Genomic DNA, 27780 nt, shown 5'->3' on the forward strand with positions numbered 1-27780 from the left:
ACGATATTATCCTAGATAATGTGGGGACCATGGACCTATATAACCAAGCTCCTAATAGGTAGATTTGAAATTTACTAAGTAAATTTCCTAACTTATTAATTCCTTCTAACTACAATATAGATTCAAAATTTCACTCTTGATTAAATAGAACACTCTATATACCAAATATAGATACATTATGAATTATCCATTGTTACAATCTAAATAATTAATGATACTCTATAGACGGTTTACATTGATTAGAAAAAATTTACCATTTTACCAGTCAATGTATTTTATTTTTAAAACACTTAGCTACTTATAAATGATATTTCATAAGCTAATATAATTACTGAAATGAGCACTCTATTATTTATTGCATTAAGCCAAACTCTAAGGAAACTATTATTTCACTTCGAATAGTTATATAAGCTATAGAATCCATACCAAATGTTTAACGCTCACACTCAATTACACTACCGAATTTCCAAGATGTAAGTGTGGGCTAGTCTTACGAGTGATTAGGTAATAAACAAGTCAAAGAACTCGTATAGCTAGAACTTAACCATCTCAGGATTGAGATCAATTGACCTAAGATCAACTAAGTGACATTGACTTAGAATAGACATAATGGTAAGTTTATGATATCTTTTTTACTATCAATATCGGTCCAGTTTGATGTATAGTCGATACATCCGATACTAGTTTACTTTACTAACGCCCTAGAAAGGACATTCCACTTATACAAATATAAGTGAACTACATCGTTGATTATCACGTCACTGTAAATCTAGTGTACTGATAAATCGTGAGAAAAAATAGTTTGAAGCATATAATTATGATTATTTTTCACTGTGTAGACAATAGTATAATCATGAATAACTATATGTATGATATTTAATAGAATTTATATATTAAAATATAATCATGAAATTAATCATTTAAAATATGTACCATTAAATGATTTTTGATTTTTATTAATTAGTAAATATGATTTTATTTGGGTTTTATTTAAGGAATAAGATCCCAACAGTAACTTCCAAATTGCTCTTTTTCTGGCTAGGTGTTGTCTTTTGAGCTGTTTCCCTCCTTGTCTGAGCACTTAGCCACAAAATCTATTAAAACTTGTACTTTTACTGTTATTGACCCTACAATAAGTCTTTTGATGTCTTTTCAAAATTATCCTAGAGGTTCAATCCCTCCTAGGATTACGTCTAGTCTCCCCTCTTTGGTTAATCCTTTCACTTTTGTAGCTTCAGTGATGAATCTGCTGATGTAAGTTCTTAAGGGCTCCCCTAGTATTTGTTTCACTTTGACCATGTCTTCTAGGTGGGATGGGAGCTGCCGAGAAGAGGAGAACCGTGCATGAAATTTTGACATGAAAGAATTGCATGAATTAAACTTCCCTGGAGCTAACTTAAAGTACCACTATTGGGCGACCTCTATGAAGGTAGCTGGGAAAATTCTGCATTGTACATCACCTTTCACTGCTTGTAAGTCCATTTGCATTTTATAGTATTTAATGTGAGACAATGAATCTTGTTTTCCCGTCTATGTAGATGGCACATCAACCTATGTAGAAATTTAGATAACAAATATAATTTTGATATAAGGTATAAATCTCAGGAAAGATTTCTGTGATGCGGTGGATGACTTCTTCCAATCGGGGAATTTACACAATGGATTTAATGTTACGAATGTGACCCTCATCCCTAAATTGGTGAACCCTAAGAAAGTGTCCCACTTTAGGCCGATTTCCCTGTGCAATGTTGTTTATAAGGTAATCTCCAAAATTATTGCAAACAGAATTAAACCTGTGCTACCGAGATTGATCTGCCCTACCCAAGCTGCTTTTGTTCCAGGGAGGAGCATTCAGGATAATAATGTTTTAATCCAGGAAATTATCCAGTCCTTTAAGAGGAAGAAAGGAAAAGAAGGTTTTTTTACGATTAAAATTGACCTGGTAAAAGCATATGACAAGTTAAGCTGGTCTTTTATTGATCATGTTCATTTAAGCTTCAGAGCTCCTGAGAAGTTCCGTCTGTGGATCCGACAATGCCTAACTACGACTTCTTTCAACCTGCTTCTAAATGGTAGAAAGATTAGTAGCTTTGTCCCGGAATGTGGTTTATGACAAGGAGATCCCCTATCTCCTTACATTTTCATCTGGGTTGCTGATATTCTTTTACGACTCCTACAGGATGCCCTGATTAAAGGGGACATTAAAGGTATCAGTTTGAGCAGAGGTGGACCTAGATTGTCCCATCTTTTCTTTGTTGATGATCTAATTTTGGTAGGAAGGGCGAATTTGGACGAAGCTAAAGGATTATGGCAGTGTTTAGAAAAATTCTGTGATTGGTCTGGGCAAAGAATTAATAAACTCAAAACTTCCATCTTCTTCAGCGGTAATACGAGCAATGGTATGAAAAGGGCGATCAAGCAGGCTCTGGGACTGAACTGTGCAATGGGTAATGTTAATTATCTAGGTCTCCCACTATTTAGAAATCGCCAAAAAGATGCTGACTTAAATTTTATACTGGATAATCTGATAAATAAATTACATGGGTGGAAATTGAAATCGTTATCTAAGGCAGGACGTGCTACCTTGATCAAATCTGTTGGGCTAGCATTGCCAGTTTATGCTATGCATACGACCAAATTCTCTAAAAAACTTGCCTCTAAAATTGACGGAATGGTAAGAGATTTTTGGTGGGGATATGAGCAAGGAAATCGAGGAATCTGCCTTAAGGCCTGGGATCATCTGTGTCTTCTGAAATCTCTGGGTGGCCTAGGATTTAGAAAATCTTTAGAGATGAACCAAGCCCTTTTGGCCAAATGGGGCTGGGATCTTCTAAATGAGGAATAGTCCTTATGTTGTCAGGTGCTGAGTGCTAAATACCTTCGGGGCAGAAAGTTTTTTGAATGTACAATTAAGAATTCTGACTCTTGGTTTTGGAGGAATGTTGTCCGTACAAAAGAAATCTTGAAGATGGTGGCTTGTAAACTTATTGCTAATGGGAGAGATAAAAACATTTGGAATGACCCCTGGATTATCCATGGGAGTAATTTCTTCCCTAAACTCAATCATAATCCCCAAGGGGAGCGTGAGCTTGTGTCAGAGTTACTTCTACCGGATGGGAACTGGGACATCCGAAAACTTAATGACCTCTTTGACAAGGAAACAGCTGCTGGTATCTTAAAGGGTGGTAGACCTAATCGCCAGGGTAAGGATAGATGGGTTTGGACAAAAGATTCAAAGGGAGTATTCTCAACTAAGTCGGCTTACCTAGTCCAAGCCTTGGAAAGGGCTCCCTTGGGGAATGTTGCTCTTGCCATGTGGAACAAGTTGTGGAATTCAAAAGTTCTAGAGCGCCACAAAGTCCTTTGGTGGAGCATTCTCTCTAATGCTCTACCCTTGAGGGTCCTGCTTGCTAAGAGAATGACCATTGATGAGATCTCTTGCCCCATTTGTGGGGATAGAGATGAGACTATGGAGCACCTATTTCTCTATTGCAATTTTGCTTCCCACCTCTGGCGGTCTTCCCCGTGGGGTATCATGTCGATTAGGGATTCGGGAGCTCGCATGGGGGATTGGGTTAGTTTTATCTGGAATCTTAAATCCAGAGGGGTGGACACTGATGAGTTATTTCTCTATGCTTCGATAGTGGTTGACACGATATGGAGAGCTCGTAATGACAAAGTCCATAACAGCACTATGGGTAGCCTAATGCATTATATTGACTCTATCTCTTGTTGCTACGTAGATTATAGGTCATGTTTGTCCAGGCCACTTTAGGATGCTGGTTCTCCTGTTTGGTCCCCTCCACCAGAAGATTGGATTGAAATCAACTGCGACATCAGGGTCGGAGGTGATTCTATGTGTGTTGTGGTGATTGTGAGGGATCACACGGAGTCTATCTTGTGGGTGGCGACTAAGGAACTTCAGTGTGCTGACTCTCTTATTGGGGAAGCGGCGGCTTATTTATTAGCTTTGGAGACGACGGTCTCAAGACATCATCCTTTTGTTATAGTGGAGAGCGATTCTGAGAATGTAATCAACAACCTAAAAGGTGGTGACACCTTGTGGGGGATTGAGAACTATACTAGAAAATGTAAAATTCTCTCTGCTTTTATGTCTTGCTGTAATTTTTCTTTTATCACTAGAAACTGTAATTTTGTAGCCCATAATGTGGCTAAATGGCCATTTGCCAACAACTTTAACGGTATGGTAGAAGTATCTACTATTCCGAATGCTATCCTTTGTAACGACCATGAGGTCTAACTCTTTCTTCTATATATAAACACTTTTATTCAAAAAAAAAAAAAAGTATAAATCTTATATTTTATATTTTTGTTAAAGAATGAATCATACACCACTGTAATCTATATTTCATTTTAAAAATATTCTATCAATTACTATTTATAAACACAATATATTATTAATATAAAATTGAATTAAATTAAAACTTAAAAATAATTGCACCAAATTAAAAGAAGAATACACATATAGTGACGTGTATTGTGAGTTAGAGTTTACTATAGAACTCGGCACAATGGACTCTAAAAGGTTATTACAATGGAATAAAAATCTTCTGTTACCAAAGTCCTGTCTCCCTTCTGTCCCAATAATGCGGAAATGACATCTGTTTATTTTTTTTAAAACTCACGTGAAACTTTAAAGCAAGTTCCAACAGTTCTGTTTCTATACTCTCCTTCTGTTTCTGTAGTTATAGTTTAACTTTTTTTTTCTTTTAAGGCTATCCTTTAAAAAGAAAAAAAAATGAGATAGTAAAGTAAATGGGGAATACGGTGTAGTCTAAAGAAAGAAACACAGAGAGAGAGAGAGAGAGAGAGAGAGAGAGAGAGAGAGAGAGAGAGAGAGAGAGAGAGAGAGAGAGAGAGAGAGAGAGAGAGAGAGAGTGAAGACTTCTATTTTCCAAATAACTAACAACTCCGTTTTTTTCTATTTCCGTTCCGTTTCTTTTACTAAAATAAAATATTAATATATATTATCATTTGCTCACATTGATATTGCATAGTCAATTGAAAAACCTAAAAAAATCGGAATCCTAAAAAAGTCTGAATTGAAGAAAGGTGTGTACAACAATTTGGAAAAGCAATCTCTGAAAGGACTGGTAAGCATATTTTGTTTTATTCTTATTCATCATTTTAGTCTACATAAAATTTAATCATTACTATTATTATTTATTATTTAAAAGATGGATAATACTTGTTGGATGTGATTGGTACGATTAGATAAAATAGATGATGAACTTTTTTATAACATGATTGATTGAATATGGACTGATTAGCCTAAATATTGTGTTATTAAGATAAGTTTTAATATTCTGCTATATTATTTTTTTGTTTAAATTTATTTTTATTGTACTGTAAAGTTCAAAAAATTTCTTTCAACTGGTATTATCTTTTTATATGATTATATATAAACAATTAAGATAGAAATTTACAATTTATCAATTTTTTTTTTTCATTCACACTATCTTTTTTAGATGAATATGATCTTACATAAAAGTAATAATAAAAAAATAGATAGATATTATTCATGTTCAAGTTTAATAAGGTATTTTGAATTTTATTTCGGAAATATTTACTTTTAATTATTGATGATAGATATGGAGAGTAATATGTTAGATGAAGAATTTCTCTCGCGTCAAAGATTAGAGTTACAAAATAATGATGAAAACTATATTTCAAGCTTTGATGAAGTATTACAAGATGATGACAAAGATGTTGAAACCACTCTTCAAAGTGAGAAGATAGTTCAAATAAATCATGCAAATATTCGCAGTGAAATGATACCAAAGGTTAGTATGGAATTTGAAACAGAAGAAGAAGCATATAATTTCTATAATACTTATGCTTACAATGTAGGTTTTAGCATTCGAAGAAGTAAAGGGCATAAAGGTGAAAATAGAAAAATCATGGATAGAACTTTTTGTTGTTCATGTGAAGGTACACGTGGAAATGATAAGCGAAATGTCAACGTGAAACGTCATCGTGCTGAAACAAGATTTGGATGTTTAGCAAAGATGAAAATAAATTGCCGTCAAATAGGAAAATATCAAGTTGTTGAATTTATAGCAGAGCATAATCATGTTACTTCAAGTCCTATAAAGAGTCATTTGCATCGATCCCAAAGAAGACTGTCTGCTACCCAAGTTGTTGAAATTGAATTGGCTGAGAGTTCTGGAATTACTCCTAAAGCTAGTGTAGAACTAATGGCTAGGAGAGCTGGTGGACGTGAGAATCTTGGATTTATTCTTGATGATTGTCGGAATTATATACGTACTAAAAGAACAATTCAAATGAGAGCTGGAGACACAGGTGGCGTTCTTGAATATCTTCAACACATAAAATCTGAAGATTCTAATTTTTTTATGCCCTTCAAGCAGACATAGATGATTTGCTGACTAATATTTTTTGGGCTGATGCAAAAATGAAAGAAGCTTATTCACATTTTGATGATGTTATTTGTTTTGATACAACTTACAGAAAAAATCATGAATGCAGGCCCTTCGCTATGTTTGTTGGAGTTAACCATCATAAACAAACCACTTTGTTTGGAGCAGCATCATTATATGACGAAACATGTGAAACTTTTATATGGTTATTTGATACATTTTCAGCAGCAATGTTGGGAAAAATGCCAAAAACAATTCTTACAGATCAAAATGCAGCAATGGCAAAGGCATTAGCTTCTCAATGGCCAGAAACTTATCATCGTCTTTGTATTTGGCATATGTATCAAAATGCAACAAAACACCTTAGTAGTATTTTTCAAAAGTTCCGTCAATTCTCAAAAGATTTTGGAGATTGTATACATGAATACGAGGAAGAAGATGAATTCATTGAAGCATGGAACAAGATGCTTGAAAGATATAATCTCAAAGATAATGATTGGCTGGGAAGGACATTCAAAGTAAGAGAGAAATGGGCTTTGGTCTATGGTAGAGATATTTTTTGTGCAAACATGAATACTACTCAACGGAGTGAAAGTATGAATAATGTTCTGAAGCATTATGTTAGCTACTAGCATAATATGTTGCGATTCTTACAAAATTTTGAAAGGTTGGTTGATGATCGTCGATACGAAGAAGTGAAAGCAGATTTCAGAGTAACTCAATGTAAGTTACCACCATCTCTTCCAATTGAAATTCTAAATCATGTTGTTGCTGTATACACCCCAGCAATTTTGAAAATGTTTGAATTTGAATTTTCAAAAGCATACAATTGTGTTATGGAAATTTGTCTTGAGCATGAGACAAAAACAAAACACAAGTTGACTCCTAATGGTAAACGTTTTCATCATACTGTCAACTATGATTCATCAAATGAGACAGTTTCATGCAGTTGCAAGAAGTTTGAGTTTGTAGGAATATTGTGCTCACATGTTCTTAAAGTTTTTTCTTCTCGTAATATTGGAAAAATTCCTTCTCTGTATATTTTGAAAAGATGGACAAAGCATGCTAAAATGGGAACAATAACTTCGACATACAAAAGTACACATCTTGATGACCCAAAAACATCCATGACAAGGCGTTACCAAGAATTGAGTAGAATTAGTACTCAAATTGGAACAAGAGGATCGCTAACTGAAAAAGTTTATTAGATTGCAATACAAAATTTTAAAAGAGATTTGGAAGGAATTGATGCATGCTTACAAGGTGAAGACTCTATTGAAATTTGCAAGAATGATGCGAGTAACTCAATTGATAGCAAATTAAAAGGTGTAAAAAATAAAGAAAAATTTAGTGGAACATCTCGGAGACCAAAAAGTGCTCTTGAAAAGATTAAGAGAAAGACAAAGAATTCTCAAAAATATTCTGAAGCAAAAACGGTAAGAATATAAATATATATAATTTACTATAATATATATATATATATATATAAATATTAGTCTTATATGTTTTTTTATGGAGGTGTCCCCTAAAAATTATTCACATCATACAAATAGTAATGATGCATCAATTGAGAGGACATCACTCACCTCATACTTTGATTTTGGCAAGGTATGAAATTAAGAATTATATGTTAGTGATGTAATTATATATTTTTTTTAGTGGAAATATATAGCTAAATCAAATGTTTGTATTGTCAGGTGTCTTTAAATTTGAATTTAAATAGAGAAATCAACAAAATATCAAGTGGTGCACATGTACTTCAACAATAATAATGATTTTTTTATTATGAATATTTTTATTTGAATAACACTTTTGAATTGAATTGAATTTTTGAATTTTTAATAATGTTTCTCTCTTATTTTTTATTGTTATTTTTTAAATAATTATTTATGTTATGCATTATAAATTTTGATGAAATTATAATAATACTTAATGTTTGTAAAAGACTTTTTTACCCTGTTTTTTTTTTTTTTTTTTGTACTGTAAAGACTTTTTCATATTTAGTTTCTCACTATAAAATTGTAAAAGATAATCATGAAAAATTATAAAAAGTACTCTTGAATTTATTGAATTGTCAGTAAAAATGTGTGATATGACTCTTCTGAGCAATACAGCCGCATTCCCCATTTACTTTACTATCTCATTTTTTTTTTTCTTTTTAAAGGATAACCTTAAAAGAAAATAGAAAAAGAAAAAAAAAAAAAGAAAAAAGTTAAACTATAACTACAGAAACGGAAGGAGAGTATAGAAACGGAACTGTTGGAACTTGCTTTAAAGTTTCATGTGAGTTTCAAAAAAATTAAACATGTGTCATTTCCTCATTATTGGGATAGAAGGGAGACAGAACTTTGGTGCCGAAAGATTTTTATTCATTACAATGATACCGACTAAGAAATTTACAAAGTTTTAGTGATCCATTCTAAATGGTTACTAAAATAATAGGTCACCAAAGCCAATTTTTGTACTATTGCTGACTTTTAAGGAGTGTATTATAAATTTTCTCCTATATATTAATTATTACATATACAGAATGGTAAATTTACACTAAATTATTATTAGTGTGTTAGCAATTTTTTTTTTCCCTTAATAAACAACTCTCTGTTATTGTCTCTAGATGAGAATTCTCGTCCTGTATTCCCTGCTAAAGAATAGGTGGAGACAAAACGAGGACCAAAACAATAGTGAGATTATTTTACAAAAAAATTAAAAAAAAAATTACAAAAATATGGTTGTATGAAGTTTTAGATATTTTTTATAATTTTATTTATGAAAAATATGATTTCTTAATGCATTTTTATGTTATACTATTATTAATTTTTTTTTTATTATTTGTATGTTATTTTAATATTTCTTGAATGTTATTGTCCTGTTACTTTTATGTAATTTTCTTATTATTTTCGTGTTGTTTTTAAAAAATATAAAAATATAAAAAAATTAAAATGTAATAAATTTACCAAAAAAAAAAATATATATTTTATGTAATTTTCTGAAAAATAATAGGTAAAGGAGACTGGAGCGGAGAATGCATTGCTCGGACTGCCCATTTCCCATCCGCGTCCATACTAGACGACTTCGATAGCCCGCCAACAAACCACCTCCACATATGAATTAGTGGTTAAATGGACATATAATGAAATTACATTACAAACGAATCACACGTGTTTGACTTAATAATAAGAATGATAACAAAGGCAAAAAAAAAAAAAAAAATGAAAAAAATTCTGTCCGCATGATCATGAATTTTAAAACTAAGAATCATGATAAATACATAGTTCATATACGAAATTTCAAAGAGGCGAGGGGACATGGGCAAAGGGAGTCGCAATCAATAGCAAAATGTAATGATTGGTCCCTAACAATATGTATCTATAACTATATAAAAATGAGAATGTGGCTTTGGGCTTTCCAAAGTAAATGACATAATTGTCCTTCTTTTTTTCTATTTATAGCCTTTATAAAAAAAATAAAATATTTTAGACTTCCACTAAATAAATTACTTAATTAACTTTTACTAAATATTAAATTACAAAAAATAATAAACTATTCTTTTATAACTAAAAAAAAAAATTCTAAGTTAAACAACCTTACATATTGTAATTCTTTTAAAAATAAAAAAAAAATATTTTTGAAATCTTTTTATATCTCACATTTAATTAATGAAAAATAATTTATCTTTCTACAAAATAACTTAAAAGTATATTATTTTATACAAAAAATTTGAAAAATTATTTCAATTGATGAAAATAATTTACTTATTATTTTATTAAATAAAAAAAACACAATTTTAGTTATATAAGTATATATATGTGATAATTACTTTTCTCTCCATCACTTTAAATTACTAAAATAATAGATTTATAAAATTTTAAAATTGTTGAATTATGTACATTCACTTAAATTTTTAACATTAATTTGATACAGGTATAAACAAACCCATTTATTGATGTGTGAGGGCCATAGCCTTTATTAAAAAAATATTACACTTAAAAAATATATGTATTTTCTAATTTCATAATTGTAAAGTTAAATATAGTAAAAAGCTCCACAAAATTAATTTAGTATAAGTGATTATAATTTTTGTTTAATGCGGGCAGTGAGCATAAATATCTTTAGGGGAGTTTTATTTGCACTTTAAAAATTTATAAATGCATCATATTTTAATAATTTTTATTATAAATAAAATTTATATCTGTAACTAGATTAGGGTTTTTTTATCAAAATTTCTTCAATTCAAATTGTTAAAAAAAAATAAATCTATCAAAAATAATTTAAATATTATAATAAAAAAATTAAAATAAAAAATTATATGAAATTCTATTAGAGAAAAATAAAAAAAAATTGTATAAATTTAAAAAATAATTATGACTTTTTTTTTTTAAATAAGTACTAAAATTAACACAAAATAATGTGAGAAAAATAATTTTAAAAAAAATATTAAGAGTGATTTTTAAAAATTATTTTAACTTTATTTTTTTATAAGATATTAGGATGTACTTATACTACAAGAAATGTAACTTTTAACAGCACAATTCGTTACTGCGCTGGTGAACTGGTAAAAGTAACTTTAACCAGCGGATTTCGCAAACTATGCTGGGAAAAACGTTAAAGTTTTACCAGGGCATATTTGCAGTGACTAAAATCTAACTTTTTTCAGCGCATTTACGCACTGGAAAAAAGCCATTTTTGCCAACACTTTTCATTTTGTACTGGCAAAAGTTCTTATACCAACGTTGATTTGCCAACCCCTTTCACCAACACATCAAAAGTAAATTTTATTTTACTAGCGCAATACCAAACTTTTGCCAGTACAAAAATGTGTTGGCAAAAGTGACATTTCTTGGAGTTAATTTATCGGGTGCAAATAAAATTTTTCATATATTTAATTAAATAAGTTCCCTCAAAATAAAAAATCATGTTGAATACACGTGCGGCGCACGTGAGCCTATAGTTCAAATATTTTTTTTTTAATAAATTTGTAATATGTTGATTTTTTTGGGGTTAATTTTACAAATGCACAAAAACAACAAAAAAAAAAACAACAAAAATACGGTTTCACGGAATTTTAAATATTTTTACGATTTTTTTTTTTTATTTTATGTACATAAAATACGGTCTTTTATGTTGAAATTTTGTTCATTTGCTGTTAATTTTTTGTTATATGTATGTTATTTTTTGTTATTTTTTTGTTGTTATTTTGATGTTATTTTGATGTTACTTTTATGTTGTTTTCTTGTTGATTTTATGTTGTTTTCGTGTTATTTTTTGGAAAACCGTAAAAATGTAAAAAAAACAATCTTTGAACGTAAAAATGTAAATATTTTACAAAAAATTGTGCCTTATGTAATTATTCCATTTTTTTTCACCATCTCCAATGAGAGATGTAAAAATTGATTTAAATTTGGTACAAATAATGATTTTGTGATATTTTCGCATCAATTTTTACTATTATGCTCCAATGTATTATTATAAATTTTAATGCAAAATTTAATATATCAGTTCAACTAACAATTTATTAAAAATATAAAATAATAATACAAACATGTTGCATGAAGGGATAGTAGGGTTTATATAGGCTAGAGTTCGGGTCCGAATATACCGTGATCCATTTAGATTTTATTGTAAAAGCAAGCCCAATAATGGGGTAAAATACACAAATACACGAGTATGATGCCCACTAAGGATTTCCAGCTTATGAGGAGACGATTCCGTATTTCTGAGGGGACCTTTTGTTGCAGGATGCACGGAGGTCACGCTTGGCAAACAAAGGTATCAAGGGAGTCGTCAGACAAAAGGGGTGTATGAAAATATGGTGGTGGTTCGCGCACTACCATGATCTGACACAAGGAACAATATCTTATCCTGTGTCAGAGAGGTGGACACGTCATTTTATGGGAGACATCCGCCTCCTGTCTTTAGGTAGAAATCTGGTACTCACCCTGCGGTAGACATTCGGCTCCTAGTCTGTGGTAGACTTCTAAGCATCATCCTATGGTAGGCTTCCAAAAGTATTTCGCGTTGCATGCCTCCAGGTGTACATTTATCTTCATTAAGAGATATCCATTCTTTTTGTGTCCCAGAAGGCTTGGGAGGCTTCTGGCCTTGGAATAAAATTATGTCCCCGTTGTAAAGTTTTGGGTCTTCATTGGTGTTGGGCATGTTCCATGTTTTGACTGTCCTTCCCAGAGCAGGAAGGCTTAGGCCCAACTTTAAGTTATAGTTACCTTTAGATTATACCTGGTGTCTATCTTGCGAAAACACAAATAACAGTAGTCTTTTCTCTTTTTGACATTTAGATAAATTATATTCAAAATTCTTTATAAGATGGTGTACATCATAATTTTTTATCCACATTTCGTATCATGACACATGAATTTTAATTAGGAAAAGTTGAGAAGTCATTAGATAACCAACTTCCTTAATTGATTCTCCGGGAAGATAGAGGCACCAACTTTGTGGGAAGAGTCCTCGTGAAGGAGAGTCCCCTGACTGCTAGCTACATGGAGGGTATCCGTGAGCCAAGGTCTCCCTCTGTTCTAAGAACTAAAGCTATCTACTCCTGAGCAGAATATGGATTTTACAAGAAGGGCCAAGGCATTCCGAGACACACTAAACCGGGCTACGCCTTTAGCCCGCTGAAGCCTCACCTAAACGTGTGTCAGACTATGGACCTAGTGACTAGGCTTTTTTGAGTACGATGTCAGTGGTTGTCTCCCATAACATGATATTGTACAAAGCATGTGTGTCCTTGTGTACTTGACCAAATGATCCAACGGCTAGGGATAAGGAAAATTCAAAAAGGAGAAGGCCTGAGGTGACATGCGTCCGAGACCCAACTCGTACAATCTGACGCCCTTAAATGCCATATGGGAAATATGCCACCTACCAATCCAACGGTCAGATTTTACTCGAACGATGATCCATCCAATGAAGCACATGTAAAGAAGTTGGCCTATAAATACCTCCAAAAAAGCACAAGGAAAAGGATTTTTTTTCGGATGGAAGACTCCTTTTCATCATCATCCTAAGAAAACACATTTTGTAACCTTACTATCATCTCTAGAATATTCCTACTAAGCTTCCTCTTCTTCAAGAGGAGCACAGTAGAAGGGTGTTTTAGTCCATTGTATCTCTACTTGTATAAACAGTCACCGGTCGATGAGCCTAATAAAATGGACTCGTGGACTAAGGATAGTTAACGCCTGAACCACGAAAAAATCTCTATTTTGTTATCTTACTATTTATCCTATCTTTAGTTTCCAAAGCTCTAAAAATATTTAGTTGCCAAAAAAATTGGTAAATATTTTGGTACTTTCATTAAGAGCTAATAAAAGAAATATGCACGACGGTTACCGACGCAATCCTATCAACAAGAGAACGCGCGTGAGAAAAGAAGGAAGACTGCCTAATTTCATGCCGAGGTCTGGCCGATGGTCAAGAACGTGTAGGTTGGAGGTGTGGCCCAAAGTGAAGGCCGATGCGTTCGCCCGCATATGGAAAATACAGCAAACAAGCGTATGAAGTCTTAAACATTTGATATATCAACATTCATCTTTCAAAGCTCAAATTTGGCCAGCCAACTCTCTGGGGTGACCGATCGCTGGCATCCTCAAGCTCGTCTTCCTCACCATCCACTAAAGCCTAACTACGCAGATACAACAAGGTGCAAGAGGTGTTGGGGCCAGGTGAAGAAGCTAAGACCCATGCGATTATGACAACTAACTCATGAAGGGTCGTTAGGTATAATAACTCTATCCAGCTCAAGACTCCAGTGCCACTACTAACGCGAGGGAAAAATCCATTACCGACGGCTACTTCCCTTGCCTTTTCGCTGAGCCGTGAAGTTGATCAAAAACTGATCCTATAATTGTAGTAGTTGAGAGGAGACCATCAGTACTGTCGGCGTCTACTAGACCTCCAGTCAGGCGGGTTATGGTACTGTTGGTTGAGGTAGGCCATTTTTGGCAAAGTTTGCTTAGAAGGTTTCTGTTGCATGGTGTAACTACAACCCCGAAGTTACATCAGAGAAAGCAACTCAAGACATTATAAACCAATTAGGAAGTCTCTGCCAGAGTGTTGTATATCTTACTGAGGGTCCGAGTCTTTGCCCCAAAAGTCGTTGAATACCTTGTAATCCATTGGAGGAAACAAATTGCCCAAGAAATCTAGGGGCGCATGCACGCGTCTCTTGGGGCTTCCCAGAGCTCAAGAGATGCATGCGTGTCGCTTTCCATGTCTGAAAGGTCAACCCTCCTTCCTAGAATGGAAGGACTGCTTGAAGTCTATCACACGCCCAATGACTCTTTCACCCCTTTGATCTTTTCCAGCAAAGTCATTGCTTGAATTTTTATGTAACTTTAGTCTTCTCTCGCAGAAGCCAAAGCTTCCTACATAAAAATTCAACATGAGTCTTGTATGCACACTATTTTTTGTGCGTGAAGGATCACTGAGGGTAGGACACGTCTGTTGGGTTTTATGCCCTAAATAAAACTCTTTACAATCTGATTAGTTATACAAATAAGAAATTTGAAGTGATTGATGTTTGCATGAATTTACATGCTAATGGTTTAAATATGTTTATTACATTTACACACAAAATCAGTTAAATCCAGATCATATGTTTATTCACAATTACAGTATCGTCAACACAGTGGAATGTGATTGTGATCATATGAATCAAAAGACTTGGTCCCTGTTTCATCAGTGTTATTGGATTTACACTAATGTGATAATCAACGATGATGTATACTTACACTTGAAGTAAGTGTTATGTTCTTTCCAGGACATTAGTAAAGTATACTAGTTTCGAATGTATGGAGTATACATTGGACTGGACCGATATTGCAACTAAGTTAAGATATTACAAACTTACCGTTATATATATCTTTCCAAGTCAATATCAGTAGTTGATCTTAAGATTAGAAGAATCTAAATCCTAATATGCTTAGGCTCAACTCAGGAGTACTATTCATGTTCTTTGATTTATTAGTCAAGCCTACTTTTGGGTCAGGGTGATACGTATATTTTGGGAACATGATAGTATGATTGAGTGGGAGTGCTGAACATAAATATGGAATCTATAGCTTCTACTGGTGTATAGAAGTCAAGTGATGATTCCCTTCGAGCTTAGCAAATAGAAGTAAATGGATGAGCTCTTGTTTAACTGACTAATCATTAGATCACTAAACACCATTTACAGGTAGCTAAGTGTTTTAAGGGGCAAAATACATTGAGGGGTGAGAACGATAAAGAAATCCCATCTCGATGTAGATCATCTATATAGAGGATCTTTAAATCACAATAAGATTATAACAATGGTAAAATGAGATAGCGTATTGATATCGTCGAACATACAATATGCTCTATATAAGTCTGAGAGTGCAATTCTAAGTTCTAAGAGTGGATTCAACGAAGAATTAATAAGTAGGAATTTACTTGGTAAATTTAGTTCACTTATTGGAAGCTCAACATATAGATCCATGGTCTTCATTGTAGTTGAGAACATTCTTCTTGTAAGACTCATTAATTGATTCGTGATTGATCAATTATAATTCTAAAGTTAAACTATGTCTAATTTTATGAATTTTCACTAAGTAGGTGTGAAATTGTAAAGAAAAGAGTTTCTAGGTTTATTTATTTATTAATGGACTTTATATGTCTAGTTAATAATTAAATAAAATGACAATATTATTTAATAATCTAGTTTAGTTATTAAATAATTAGTTTTGGCATTTAAATGGTTAGAATTGAAAAATTGGCGTTTTTGAGAAAATAGAAATAAAATTTGTTAAAACTGCAAAATCAAGTGGGGCCCACTAACACACCATGGCCGGCCACTATTTGTGGAGTTTCAAATTGATTTTTTCATTATTTTAATGCCAAATAATTCCTAACCTAAACCTAGTAGTTGCCTATACATAGAAAGTGATGGCTCAGTCAAATAACATGCTTTCATAAGTTTTCTGACAGAAATTTCTCTCTTCAGAAAAACTGAGCCTTCCCTACTTTCTATACCTGGCCGAAATCATCCTTCTCTTTTCTCTTCATCAATTTCGTGACCCTAGTGAAGAGTGAGTGACCACACACAACAAGCAGTAACTCAATCATAGATTGGAAGACTGTGAAGGATCAAACTTGAAGAAGAAGGACATTCGGGCTAAGATCTTGATTATACTTTGCTACAGAAAGCATACAAGGGTTAGAGATCTGAGCGGAAGGAGACATTAATTACGCTGCATCAATGTAAGGTTTTCTTAACTTTATATGTGTTTAATTTATCGTTTTAGAAAGTTCATATTTAGGGTGTTTAAACAACATACTTGTGAGTAGATCTAAGATCCTGGTAAAATAAATATCCAACAACTGGCTTTAGAGCCATGGTAATTGATTTACTTGCATGAAATTTGGACTTTAAAACGATTGTTTGTTATTTGGATGGTTTCATGTTGTATTGAGTGTTATATGATGATTGATTGATGTTTGTGAATTTTCGTAAAAAATAATTGAAAATTTATTTCTGGAATTATTTTTATTGGATAGTTTGGAAAAAATTAAGCAAGTTACTTTTTTACAGAACTCAATTTCGATTTAATTTGAATTAGTTATGATTTTTTGAAGATTCAAAAAAAAGATAAGGTGACTGTGCACCTTCACGCGCGAGCGGATCCGAGTCATCCTCGGTCACACGCGCATTCAGACAAGATTTTATCTGAAGACGCGCGTGGAACTCTGATGATCCCCCCCTACGCGCGCGCAAAGGCTGCAATCACCCCTATCCGCCGAGGTTACTTGGCCAGTCACCCAGGGACGCGCGCGCGGACGGTATGCGCGCGCGGACGGTATGCAACGCATACCGTCCGTACAGCTCCCAAAATTTTTCGTTTTTCTTCATTTTTTTATGCTTTTTCATGGAATTAACTTCCAATTTTTTGTGTAGTTTTGTATTTATATATTTACCATTCCTAATTCAACTCTAATTATCATAATGAATTAATTTAATATTTTTTAAATTTAATTCATGATATTTAATTTATCTTTTCTAATTTTTATTTCTAAAATAACATTTAATTTTTAAAAGTAGTTAGCAAATTTTGAAATATTATTTAGGTTAGTTGAAACCTAATTTTTCAAAATTGTAGGTTTAATTTTAAATATTTTTTTAATTTCGAAATTTAAAATTAATTTTATTTCTTTTATTTTCGAAAAATAAATTAATATTACTATTTATTTTATTTTTCAAAATTAAATATTTTTTTTATTTATTTAATTATTTATTTTTTCGAAATTTATTTAAAATTAAATAAATCCTACTTCCAACTATCGAGCTAACCTTGTTGCATGAGTATATGGTTTTAGCTTATGTGTAAGTTTTCAAAACCTATCATTACTTGATTGCAAATAGCCATGGTTAACTTGTTGACAGATCCAATGATCTGATTTTAACTCATGGCTCCCTTGGTCAAGTTAATAATTTGTAACAGGTAAATTTTACAATCTTCTTTCATCTGTGTATGACCTAGCAACATGATAGGATCCATCCAAGTGTGTACCTGTGTGAGCCTATGTGTTTATTTTATTATATAGATGCATATAGGTTGTTGCTAAATAAAATATCACATCATGATAGATTTTATTTAGGTCCATTTAGTTATTGGACCTATTCAATTAATAACAGTTATTTATTTTAAGGTTAAATTCCTTTCTTTTGGGCCTTGTGTGAGAGTTGGAAGCCATAGAAGTGGGTACGACATACTGAACCCAGCACCCCCTCACATGAACTACCCCAATTGTGAAGGCCCATTTGCCTGATTTGAATAACTGTACTAGGTTAATTATATTAGTTTGACCTAATAAAATTGAATTAGCAACATAATTAACTTTTAAAATATATGAAATTTATTTTCATTTTAATATTTTAAGGTTAATTTTAAGAAAAACACTTGTAGTTTTAGATATTATTTCTAGACAAACTATTTGTATTTTTCTTGTATTTAATTAAATATAGAATTTTAACTAACTAGATTCTTTCTGGAGCTTATTTAATTAAATATTCCTATTTAAGTTATAAATTAGTTGTATCAACAGATTTTTCTTATCTAACTTAAATTTGAATATTTTATTTAAATTTTAAATTAAGTTGAGGAATCCTAGGCATTAGTTATTAAAGATTCTTAAGATATTTTTTAAGTTAATATTCGAAAAGATATTAACTTAAAAAATGGAATATTTTAGATATTTTTTAGGTTAATATCTTTTCGAATATTAACTTAAAAAGATATCTTCAAATTAAGTTGTTATAACTTAATTTTTGATGTTTAATTAAATCTAAATTTGAAATTATTTAAGTTTTAGATTTTTTCTATATAACTTAAATTAGATAGTTTTTCAAATTTTTTGTTGAAAAGATACTTAGTCAAATAAGATATTTTCTAGATAGTTATTTCTAAACTACTTATTATTTCTAATATTTAATTAGGAAAATATTTTAAATAATTAATTTTGGTACAATTTTATTTAAGTATATTTTTCCTAGTATTAAACTAGAAATTAATAATTAAGCCTTCTCTACACTTAATTATTTATTTCTTGAATTTAATACATTTAATTAACTTGAAAAATTTAAATATCTAAGTTGATTTTCATCATGATACTTAAATATTTATTTATTTTTCATGACACTTAAATAAATAGAAAATTGTTTTTAGTTTTAAATTTAATTTTTCAACTTAAATTTAAATAATTTTCAATATATATATAGATATATATTTTTCTTTAATAATCAATTTCGAAAATTGCATTTTATTTATGCAAAATTCTTGAATTTATCTTGAAAAATAGATTGAGTTGTCAATTAATTATTTATTTTAATTAATTCTTGGGCCAACTTCAATCAATGATTTTTTTTCATTTAATTGATTAATTTAAAATAAATGAATTTAATATATATATATATATTATTAGAAATTGAATTAACTAGTCAAAAGAAAATCTAGATAGGTGATATTTTTGCTTGAAGTATTTCTTTTCTATTTTTTATTATTTTTCGAAAATTGTATAGTTATTATACTTTATTTTTCGAATACAATAAATATATTCTCAAGGAAATTTTTAAGTTGCTAATTAATCTAATTTAATTCAACTTAAATTAATTTCCTTAATATTTATATTTAAAATTATTACTAAGATGGAAATAATTAATTTATTTCAATCACCATCTAAGTATAATTTTATAAATATTATATTAAATTCTTATTTTGTATTTTAATTCTAAATTTCGAATTTAATGAGAATTTATTTATTAGAATAATAAAGAAAATACATTTTAAAGAATGAGCTTTATTATTATTAAGATATTCGATCTCCATTGTTGGTTTTACATCGCGTTTGTTTTAGTGAGTAATCCTCCCTAATGGGGGAACGTTCATTAGCAATTTCGCACCGTTTAATCTTGAAAGATAAGTAGTTTGTAAGTGTTTTATATGGTATAGATCACCCTAATGGTGGCGACCATATTTGACTTGCAAATTGCGAAATAGTGGTAGTAGCTCATAAGATAGAATAGCCTTTACTCTCGCCTAAACGGGACAACGCTAGATTCCAATCTTGATCGAATAAAAGGTTGCAAGAATGTTTAACATTTTAGATGAGCTGACAACTCTATTCAATAGATGGTAACTTTGACTCTCGCCTAAACGGGACACTGATATCAGTTTATTGAAAAACCTTAGAAATTATTTAGGATTAATTTTTTTTAAGTATTTTCTCATATCATTCCTAATTGCTATGTGCTTATAATTTGTGAATTGATTTTGTGTTTAAACCATTATTAATTTCTGTTTGTTGATTTCTATTATTTTGTAGTATCCTATATTATCAAAATGAATCCCATGTTATCACTGTTGACTAAAAATAAGCTGAATGGATCTAACTTTACAATGTGGAATGAGAACATTAATATTGCTCTCATAGGAGAAAGTGCCTTGTTTGTTTTAACTGAGCCGTCACCTGAAGTGCCTGGGGACAATGCATCCAAAGCTGTGAAAGAAAAGTATGAGCATTGGCAGAAAGCAAATGACAAAGCTCTATACTTTATGCTTTCTAGCATGGTTGACACCCTCAAAACTCGGTTTTCTAAAACCGAGAAGGCTGCTGAAGTTATGACGAAGTTAAATGAGCTATTCGGTAAGGCATCACTTCAGTCACGCTTTGACGCGACTAAGAAGTACATTAATGCACGGATGGAGCCTCATCAAAATGTGCGTGACCATGTTCTCCTCATGTCGAGTTATTTCCAAGAAGCCCAGGATCATGGTGCTGAAATGGACAGTGCTACTCAAGTAAGCTTTATCTTGAATAGCCTGACTCCAGCATTTTTACCATAGACATCAAATTATGTCATGAATAAGAAGGAAATTGACTTTCATGAATTAGTCAATGACCTTCAAACTTATGAAAGTTTGATTGGAGGACCCAAGAAGAAAGGGAGTGAACCTCATAATCCTGGGAATGGTAATGGGACGAACAAACCTGAAGCAAATTTTGCCTCTGCTTCGAAGCCCAAATCGAAGAAGAAGTGGAAGAACACCAAGAAGCGAACAAAAGCCATGAAGAATAAAAAGGCTGCTCCTTCTTGTGATGCTACACTTAAAGGAAAGTGTTTCTACTGCAATGAAAAAGGTCATTGGAAACCCAGTGTCCTAAACTTCTTGCAAAGAAACAAGGTATTTCTATTTATAAACTTTAAGAGTTTTAGTGAATTATTATCCAATTGGATTTATGATTCTGGACTAACTTTGTTTATTTTTTTTCTTCTTCTTATAGGCCAAGCTACTTGAACTCAATTGAGTTGGATCGGAAAGCTGGACCAAGGGTGAAATCGTCTAGATGAAGATGAAGCTCTTCAATTTACTTTGGAATTAATTGTTTTAGTTTAAAGACAATTTGGATTTCAAATTTTAGTTAGGGATATTTATCTCTGTTTTTCTCATATTGTTGGAATACATTTTTTTTTATTATTAATCAAGTTTCTTTGATTTTCGAAATTCCACAATTGCAATCTATGAGAAGGAGCTTCATTTATCTTCATCAACTATTATCACATTATATTTATATGTTTGTATGTGTAAGTGTTTTTATTATTGATGCAAATTCTATAATATTTACAACTCTTCATAGAGTTATATTAAATAAACACTAGAAATTATTTCTATGTTTATTAGTAATTGTTCATTCTAATACAATTATTAAAAATTTGTTTAATAAAAAGATCTTTTGATCTGATAGGGGTGGAGAAAAGTTAAGAAAACTATACTGTTCAACGATCTTTTATATCTAATGAACTCTGGATAGTATTCAACTCCACATAAACTCTATCACACTTAGAGAATAATGATCTTTACAACCTTTAGGGGTGGATCATAATCTCTATATACTTAGGGGTGGAGGTTATCCACAAGTACCCTATATGTATATTCTTAGGGGTGGAGTCTATTCCACAATTCCCTATGTGACACATATTTTCTTTAAACATGGAAGTAATATAATGAGTCAGCTATTATCAATATAAATTCTTGATCTTGATTGTATGTTCCATTTCGTTTTTTACTGTTGTAAGTAAAAGTTTGATACCTATGAAAGTTCTTTGGAAAAGTTTCTCACTACCTTAATTGAGTGGGAGAATTTTAAAGTTCTATACCCATCTTCATCAGGTTGATACTTGTGATAGGTACTTAAGAACACTACTGAAAAGCAAATCTAACCATTCACATGGATAGGAATAGCTTATCATAATTATGAGAATAAGATAAAGAACTCTAGTTCAGTCCATTCGAATGACTTGAACCTAGAATTCTTAATCCGCATAAAATTTTATGGTATCTTATTTTTGATTACTTTATCTATGGCATGTATTTTTCACTTCAAATACTAGTCTGCTATGTTGATGACTTAGTCTTAACTTAAAGTTTTAGACTAATACAAAAGTCACAGCTAAGTATGTCTCCAAACAATCAGAGGTTAAAAGTATTATTTAACCAGACATCTGCTATTGAGTGGGAGCTATCTGAGATGTAATCAAATAGGGAACATTAGAAGATATTCAAGAAAGATATATGAAAGTGACCTATATGTTAGATATTAAGGAACTGTGTATCAGTTGTCATGGTATCTGACCAACTCATTTCGAGATTTCATGAGATGGTGCTTACTTTGGGGGTGGAAGAATTATTCTATAATAATTCAAGCTCTACCAGAGAAGAATTATAACTTTGTGTATTCAAAAATCCAAGAAAGTTATATCACTGAAGAAGAGTCTACACTGTATTATCTCAATTACATATTTTAAAATATGAGAGATATGTCTTCTGTTAATTCAGATGTACCCTTAAAACAGTAAAGATTTCAGTATCCCTTGATGAGTAAAGTATATAGTAAAGGATGTTTCATAAGTGTATTTACGAACTAGTTTCTAGAAGTTTGGGTGGATTCAAACATACTACACTTGATCTGAAGATCAAGACATCAGATTGACTTATTTGCACAGTTTGTTTTATATTAGTGCAAGTGGGAGTTTGTTAGGTTTTATGCCCTAAATAAAACTCTTTACAATCTGATTAGTTATCAATATAAGAAATTTGAAGTGATTGATGTTTGCATGAATTTACATGCTAATGGTTTAAATATGTTTATTACATTTACACACAAAATCAGTTAAATCCAGATCATATGTTTATTCACAATTACAGTATCGTCAACACAGTGGAATGAGATTGTGATCATATGAATCAAAAGACTTGGTCCCTGTTTCATCAGTGTTATTGGATTTACACTAATGTGATAATCAGCGATGATGTATACTTACACTTGGAGTAAGTGTTATGTTCTTTCAAAGACATTAGTAAAGTATATTAGTTTCGAATGTATGGCGTATACATTGGACTGGACCGATATTGCAACTAAGTTAAGATATTACAAACTTACCGTTATATATATCTTTCCAAGTCAATATCAGTAGTTGATCTTAAGATTAAAAGAATCTAAATCCTGATATGCTTAGGCTCAACTCAGGAGTACTATTCATGTTCTTTGATTTATTAGTTAAGCCTACTTTTGGGTCAGGGTGATACGTATATTTTGGGAACATGATAGTATGATTGAGTGGGAGTGCTGAACATAAATATGGAATGTATAGCTTCTACTGGTGTATAGAAGTCAAGTGCTGATTCCCTTTGAGCTTAGCAAATAGAAGTAAATGGATGAGATCTTGTTTAACTGACTAATCATTAGATCACTAAACACCATTTACAGGTAGCTAAGTGTTTTAAGGGGCAAAATACATTGAGGGGTGAGAACGGTAAAGAAATCCCATCTCGATGTAGATCATCTATATAGAGGATCTTTAAATCACAATAAGATTATAACAATGGTTAAATGAGATAGCGTATTGATATCGTGGAACATACAATATGCTGTATATATGTCTGAGAGTGCAATTCTAATTTCTAAGAGTGGATTCAACGAAGAATTAATAAGTAGGAATTTACTTGGTAAATTTGGTTCACTTATTGGAAGCTCAGCATATAGATCCATGGTCCCCATTCTAGTTGAGAACATTCTGCTTGTAAGACTCATTAATTGATTCGTGATTGATCAATTATAATTCTAAAGTTAGACTATGTCTAATTTTATGAATTTTTACTAAGCAGGGGTGAAATTGTAAAGAAAAGAGTTTCTAGGTTTATTTATTTATTAATGGACTTTATATGTCTAGTTAATAATTAAATTAAATGACAATATTATTTAATAATCTATTTTAGTTATTAAATAATTAGTTTTTGTATTTAAATGGTTAGAATTGAAAAATTGACGTTTTTGAGAAAATAGAAATGAAATTTGTTAAAACTGCAAAATCAAGTGGGGCCCACTAACACACCATGGCCGGCCACTATTTGTGGAGTTTCAAATTGATTTTTTCATTATTTTAATGCCAAATAATTCCTAACCTGAACCTAGTAGTTTTTTATAAATAGAAAGTGATGGCTCAGTCAAATAACATGCTTTCATAAGTTTTCTAACATAAATTTCTCTCTTCAGAAAAACTGAGCCTTCCCTACTTTTTATACCTGGCCGAAATCATCCTTCTGTTTTCTCTTCATCAATTTCGTGACCCTAGTGAAAGAGTGAGTGCTCACCCACAGCAAGCAGTAACTCAATCATAGATTGGAAGACTGTGAAGGATCAAACTTGAAGAAGAAGGACATTCGGGCTCAGATCTTGATTATACTCTGCTACAGAAAGGATACAAGGGTTAGAGATCTGAGCGGAAGGAGACATTAATTCCGCTGCATCAATGTAAGGTTTTCTTAACTTTATATGTGTTTAATTTATCGTTTTAGAAAGTTCATATTTAGGGTGTTTAAACAACATACTTGTGAGTAGATCTAAGATCCTGGTAAAATAAATATCCAACAACGTCTTCAACCCTCCTTCCCAAAATAGTACGACTGCTTGAAGTCTATCTTATTCCCTATGATGCCTTCACCCTTTGATCTTTTCAAGCAAATTTGGAGCTTGAATTTTTAAGCAACATTAGCCTTCCTTTGTTGAAACCAAAGCTTGCCACATAAAAATTTAACATGACTCTTACATGCACGATGTTTTTTCGTGCGTGAAAGATAACTAGGGGTAGGACACATCTTTAACCCTCCTTCCCAGAATGGTAGGACTGCTTGAAGTCTGTCTTATTCCCGGTGATGCTTTCACCCTTTGTTCTTTTCAAGCAAATTCGAAGCTTGAATTTTTAAGCAACTTTAGCCTTCCTTCGCAGAAGCCGAATCTTGCTACATAAAAATTCAACATGACTCTCGCATGCATAATGTTATTTGTGCGAGAAGGATCACTAGGGGTAGGACACGTCTTCAACCCTCCTTCCCAGAACTGTAGGACAACTTGAAGTCTGTCTTATTCCCCGTGATGCTTTCACCCTTTGATCTTTTCAAGCAAAGTCAAAGCTTGAATTTTTAATCAACTTTAGCCTTCCTTCACAGAAATCGAAGCTTGCTACATAAAATTCAGCATGACTCTCCCATGCACGATGTTTTTCTTCCAAGAAGGATCACTGGGGGTATGACACATCTTCAACCCTCTTTCCCAGAATGGTAGGACTGCTCGAAGTCTGTTTACTCCTCGTGATGCTTCCTCCCTTTGATCTTTTCAAGGGAAGTCATTGCATTAATTTTTATGCAACTTTAGCCTTCTCTCGTGGAAGCTAAAGCTTGCTACATAAAAATTCAACATGACTCTCGCATGCATAATGTTTCTCATGTGTAGAAGATCACTGAACGTGTGGCACGTCTTCAACCCTCCTTGAAAAAAAGGACTACTTGAAGTCTTCCACGCACCCGGCAATGTTACACCCTCCAGTTTTTACAAGTGAAGTCCGTGTTAGAATTTTTGGTGCATCTTAGCCTTTCCTAGTCAAAGCCAAAAGTTTGCCATTGTAAAATTCGACATAACTCTTGCTCATTGAAATGGACCTTAGCATAAGGAAAATTTCCAGCACAAAGATGAAGGCCCAGCTCTCCCTTCGGGAAACCAGAAGCCTACAGTGCCGTGAAGGACTATATTTGCCCTTACAAGGTCCATGTCATGGAGGGATCATTTGGGGCCAGCCATACAATTGGGTTTTCACCTATAACTCCACGGCTTTTTCTCACAAAAGCCAAGAGATTACTGCTACACTTTCAAGAATTCCCCTTCAAGCTATCACGGAAAGGAACGACATGGCTCGAGTAAATAGTATGTTCCTAGAGCAAAATAGAACCACACTTAAATCTCCTCCTCAAGGACTGGAAAAGAAAATGAGTTAGATTTCAAGCAAATGACTGAGAATTTGAGGCTAAAATTCTCAGCTCATTTGGGGGTATAGTACGCCTGATTGTTGACAACAGTAATTTCATACGTCTGTTTGCCAAAGTTATTAGTTTAAGTGAACACATGCAACCAAAAGCTTGAAATGTTTTCAACAAAGTCTTCCCGAGGGAAACGTGCTTGAATTCTTTCCTCAAAAGCTAAACTTAAGTATGAATCCGAGGATAAGATGTGTATTCGGCCAAAATTCTTGAAAAGAAAAATACGCCTGAATTCCTTCTTACAAATCTCTATGGACTTCCTATAAGTTTAGTCCATTAGGTTGCATGATTAGCTAAAAGTTCAGGCTGACAAGGATCTAGATAAGAAAAATGCATGGAAGTCTAAAGCAGTCGTGGGCGTGGCTCTCGAGACTGAACCTCGTAAAAGAACTAAAGCTTGAGGAGAATGTAAGAAAAAACTAAGGATCCTTTTTGCAAGGGAAAATGTCTTCAGGATAACTCCTGACAGGTGGTTTTATCAAACAAGAGGGTAAGTTGCAGGAAGAAGCATTACATCTCTGGGGAGGAAAGGGTAAAGCCAAAAATGATTCCTGGATCGATTGAAAGATGATTAAGACCAACAAGAAAGGTTGAAATACTAGCTGTTGGAGCCAGATGTTTTGATGACGTGACCAACCCCTAAGAACTCTATCAAAATAAATCTTCGTCAAGAAATGGCAAAACACTTTAGTTACTATTACAAATAGCCCCCGCAGCCAGGGAAAATTAAAATTACCTCTGCGTCTTGAAAAGTATAGCAAAAGGAGGGATATATACAAAAAAGAAAAAAAAAACATAACAACAACAATTCAAAAAGGCCTACTAAAGTTCAAGACTGGGCGTCACAAGATGAGCCAGAGGACCCTGCTCCAAACGACCGCTCCACCATCTCTCGGTATAAGTCATGAATTGCCTTTGTACCCCGTATGAGGAGAGTCTGTTGAGCATAGTTGGCCTCAAGCAGCTGGTTCTCCTTATGTAAGCCTTCAACTTGAAGCTTGACCTCAGTGAGCTCGACTAGAAGGGTCTCGTTGGCATTGCTCAAGTCACGGTGATTCACCTTGACTTGCTCCAGTTTTGTCATCAGCATGCAAGCCTCCTGGGTAGTCCTCTCTGCTAGCAAGGCCACCTGTCGAAACGGTCAAAATTGAAAGAACCCTAGTATTAGAACAGGGGGTAGAACTAAAAAATGAAAAAGAGAGGATAAGAATGTCTCAAGGCCTTACCTCGACTACCTGGAGCTTGGCAAAGTGGGCAACACGAAGATGTCCATGCTGCTGCTAAACGCCTAAGTCTCCATGGGCAGCTCAGAGGCATTCCCAGCCACCTGATCCAAAAGCTCGGCAGTGAAGGGGGCAGCCTCTCTCCCCACCTTAAAAGCCAGGCGCTTCTCCAAGGCTTTAACCTCCACGGTTGGCCCAGTAGGAGGTAGAGTGGGCATCCCATCTAAAATCTTAGCCTTTTGCACCGCTAAG

General features: G+C 32.7%; 2 protein-coding genes across 2 annotated transcripts; both read left to right on the forward strand.

Annotated features, from left to right (window-relative positions):
• The first annotated feature begins 1357 nt into the window (after positions 1-1357).
• On the forward strand, positions 1358-2845 carry LOC115696279 (uncharacterized). The gene is made up of 3 exons (XM_030623189.1): positions 1358-1472; positions 1593-1942; positions 2180-2845. Exons 1-3 carry the CDS (start codon positions 1358-1360, stop codon positions 2843-2845), a joined length of 1131 nt encoding a protein of 376 aa, XP_030479049.1.
• Positions 2846-5612: 2767 nt separating this feature from the next.
• Positions 5613-7033, forward strand: LOC115696278 (protein FAR1-RELATED SEQUENCE 5-like). The gene is made up of 2 exons (XM_030623188.1): positions 5613-6285; positions 6393-7033. Exons 1-2 carry the CDS (start codon positions 5613-5615, stop codon positions 7031-7033), a joined length of 1314 nt encoding a protein of 437 aa, XP_030479048.1.
• Positions 7034-27780: the final 20747 nt, after the last annotated feature.

The sequence above is a fragment of the Cannabis sativa genome, chromosome 7 (genome assembly GCF_029168945.1).
Source record: "Cannabis sativa cultivar Pink pepper isolate KNU-18-1 chromosome 7, ASM2916894v1, whole genome shotgun sequence".
NCBI lineage: Eukaryota > Viridiplantae > Streptophyta > Magnoliopsida > Rosales > Cannabaceae > Cannabis > Cannabis sativa.

Bases quoted from the DNA above. Each gene is read 5' to 3' on its own strand.
- LOC115696279 (XM_030623189.1), top strand. From the start codon at position 1,358: ATGAAAGAATTGCATGAATTAAACTTCCCTGGAGCTAACTTAAAGTAC. The intron at 1,473-1,592 runs GTAAGTCCATTT...TTTTGATATAAG, and splicing joins TACATCACCTTTCACTGCTT to GTATAAATCTCAGGAAAGAT. The intron at 1,943-2,179 runs GTAAAAGCATAT...CGACTCCTACAG, and splicing joins TTACGATTAAAATTGACCTG to GATGCCCTGATTAAAGGGGA.
- LOC115696278 (XM_030623188.1), top strand. From the start codon at position 5,613: ATGGAGAGTAATATGTTAGATGAAGAATTTCTCTCGCGTCAAAGATTA. The intron at 6,286-6,392 runs GTACTAAAAGAA...CCCTTCAAGCAG, and splicing joins TGATTGTCGGAATTATATAC to ACATAGATGATTTGCTGACT.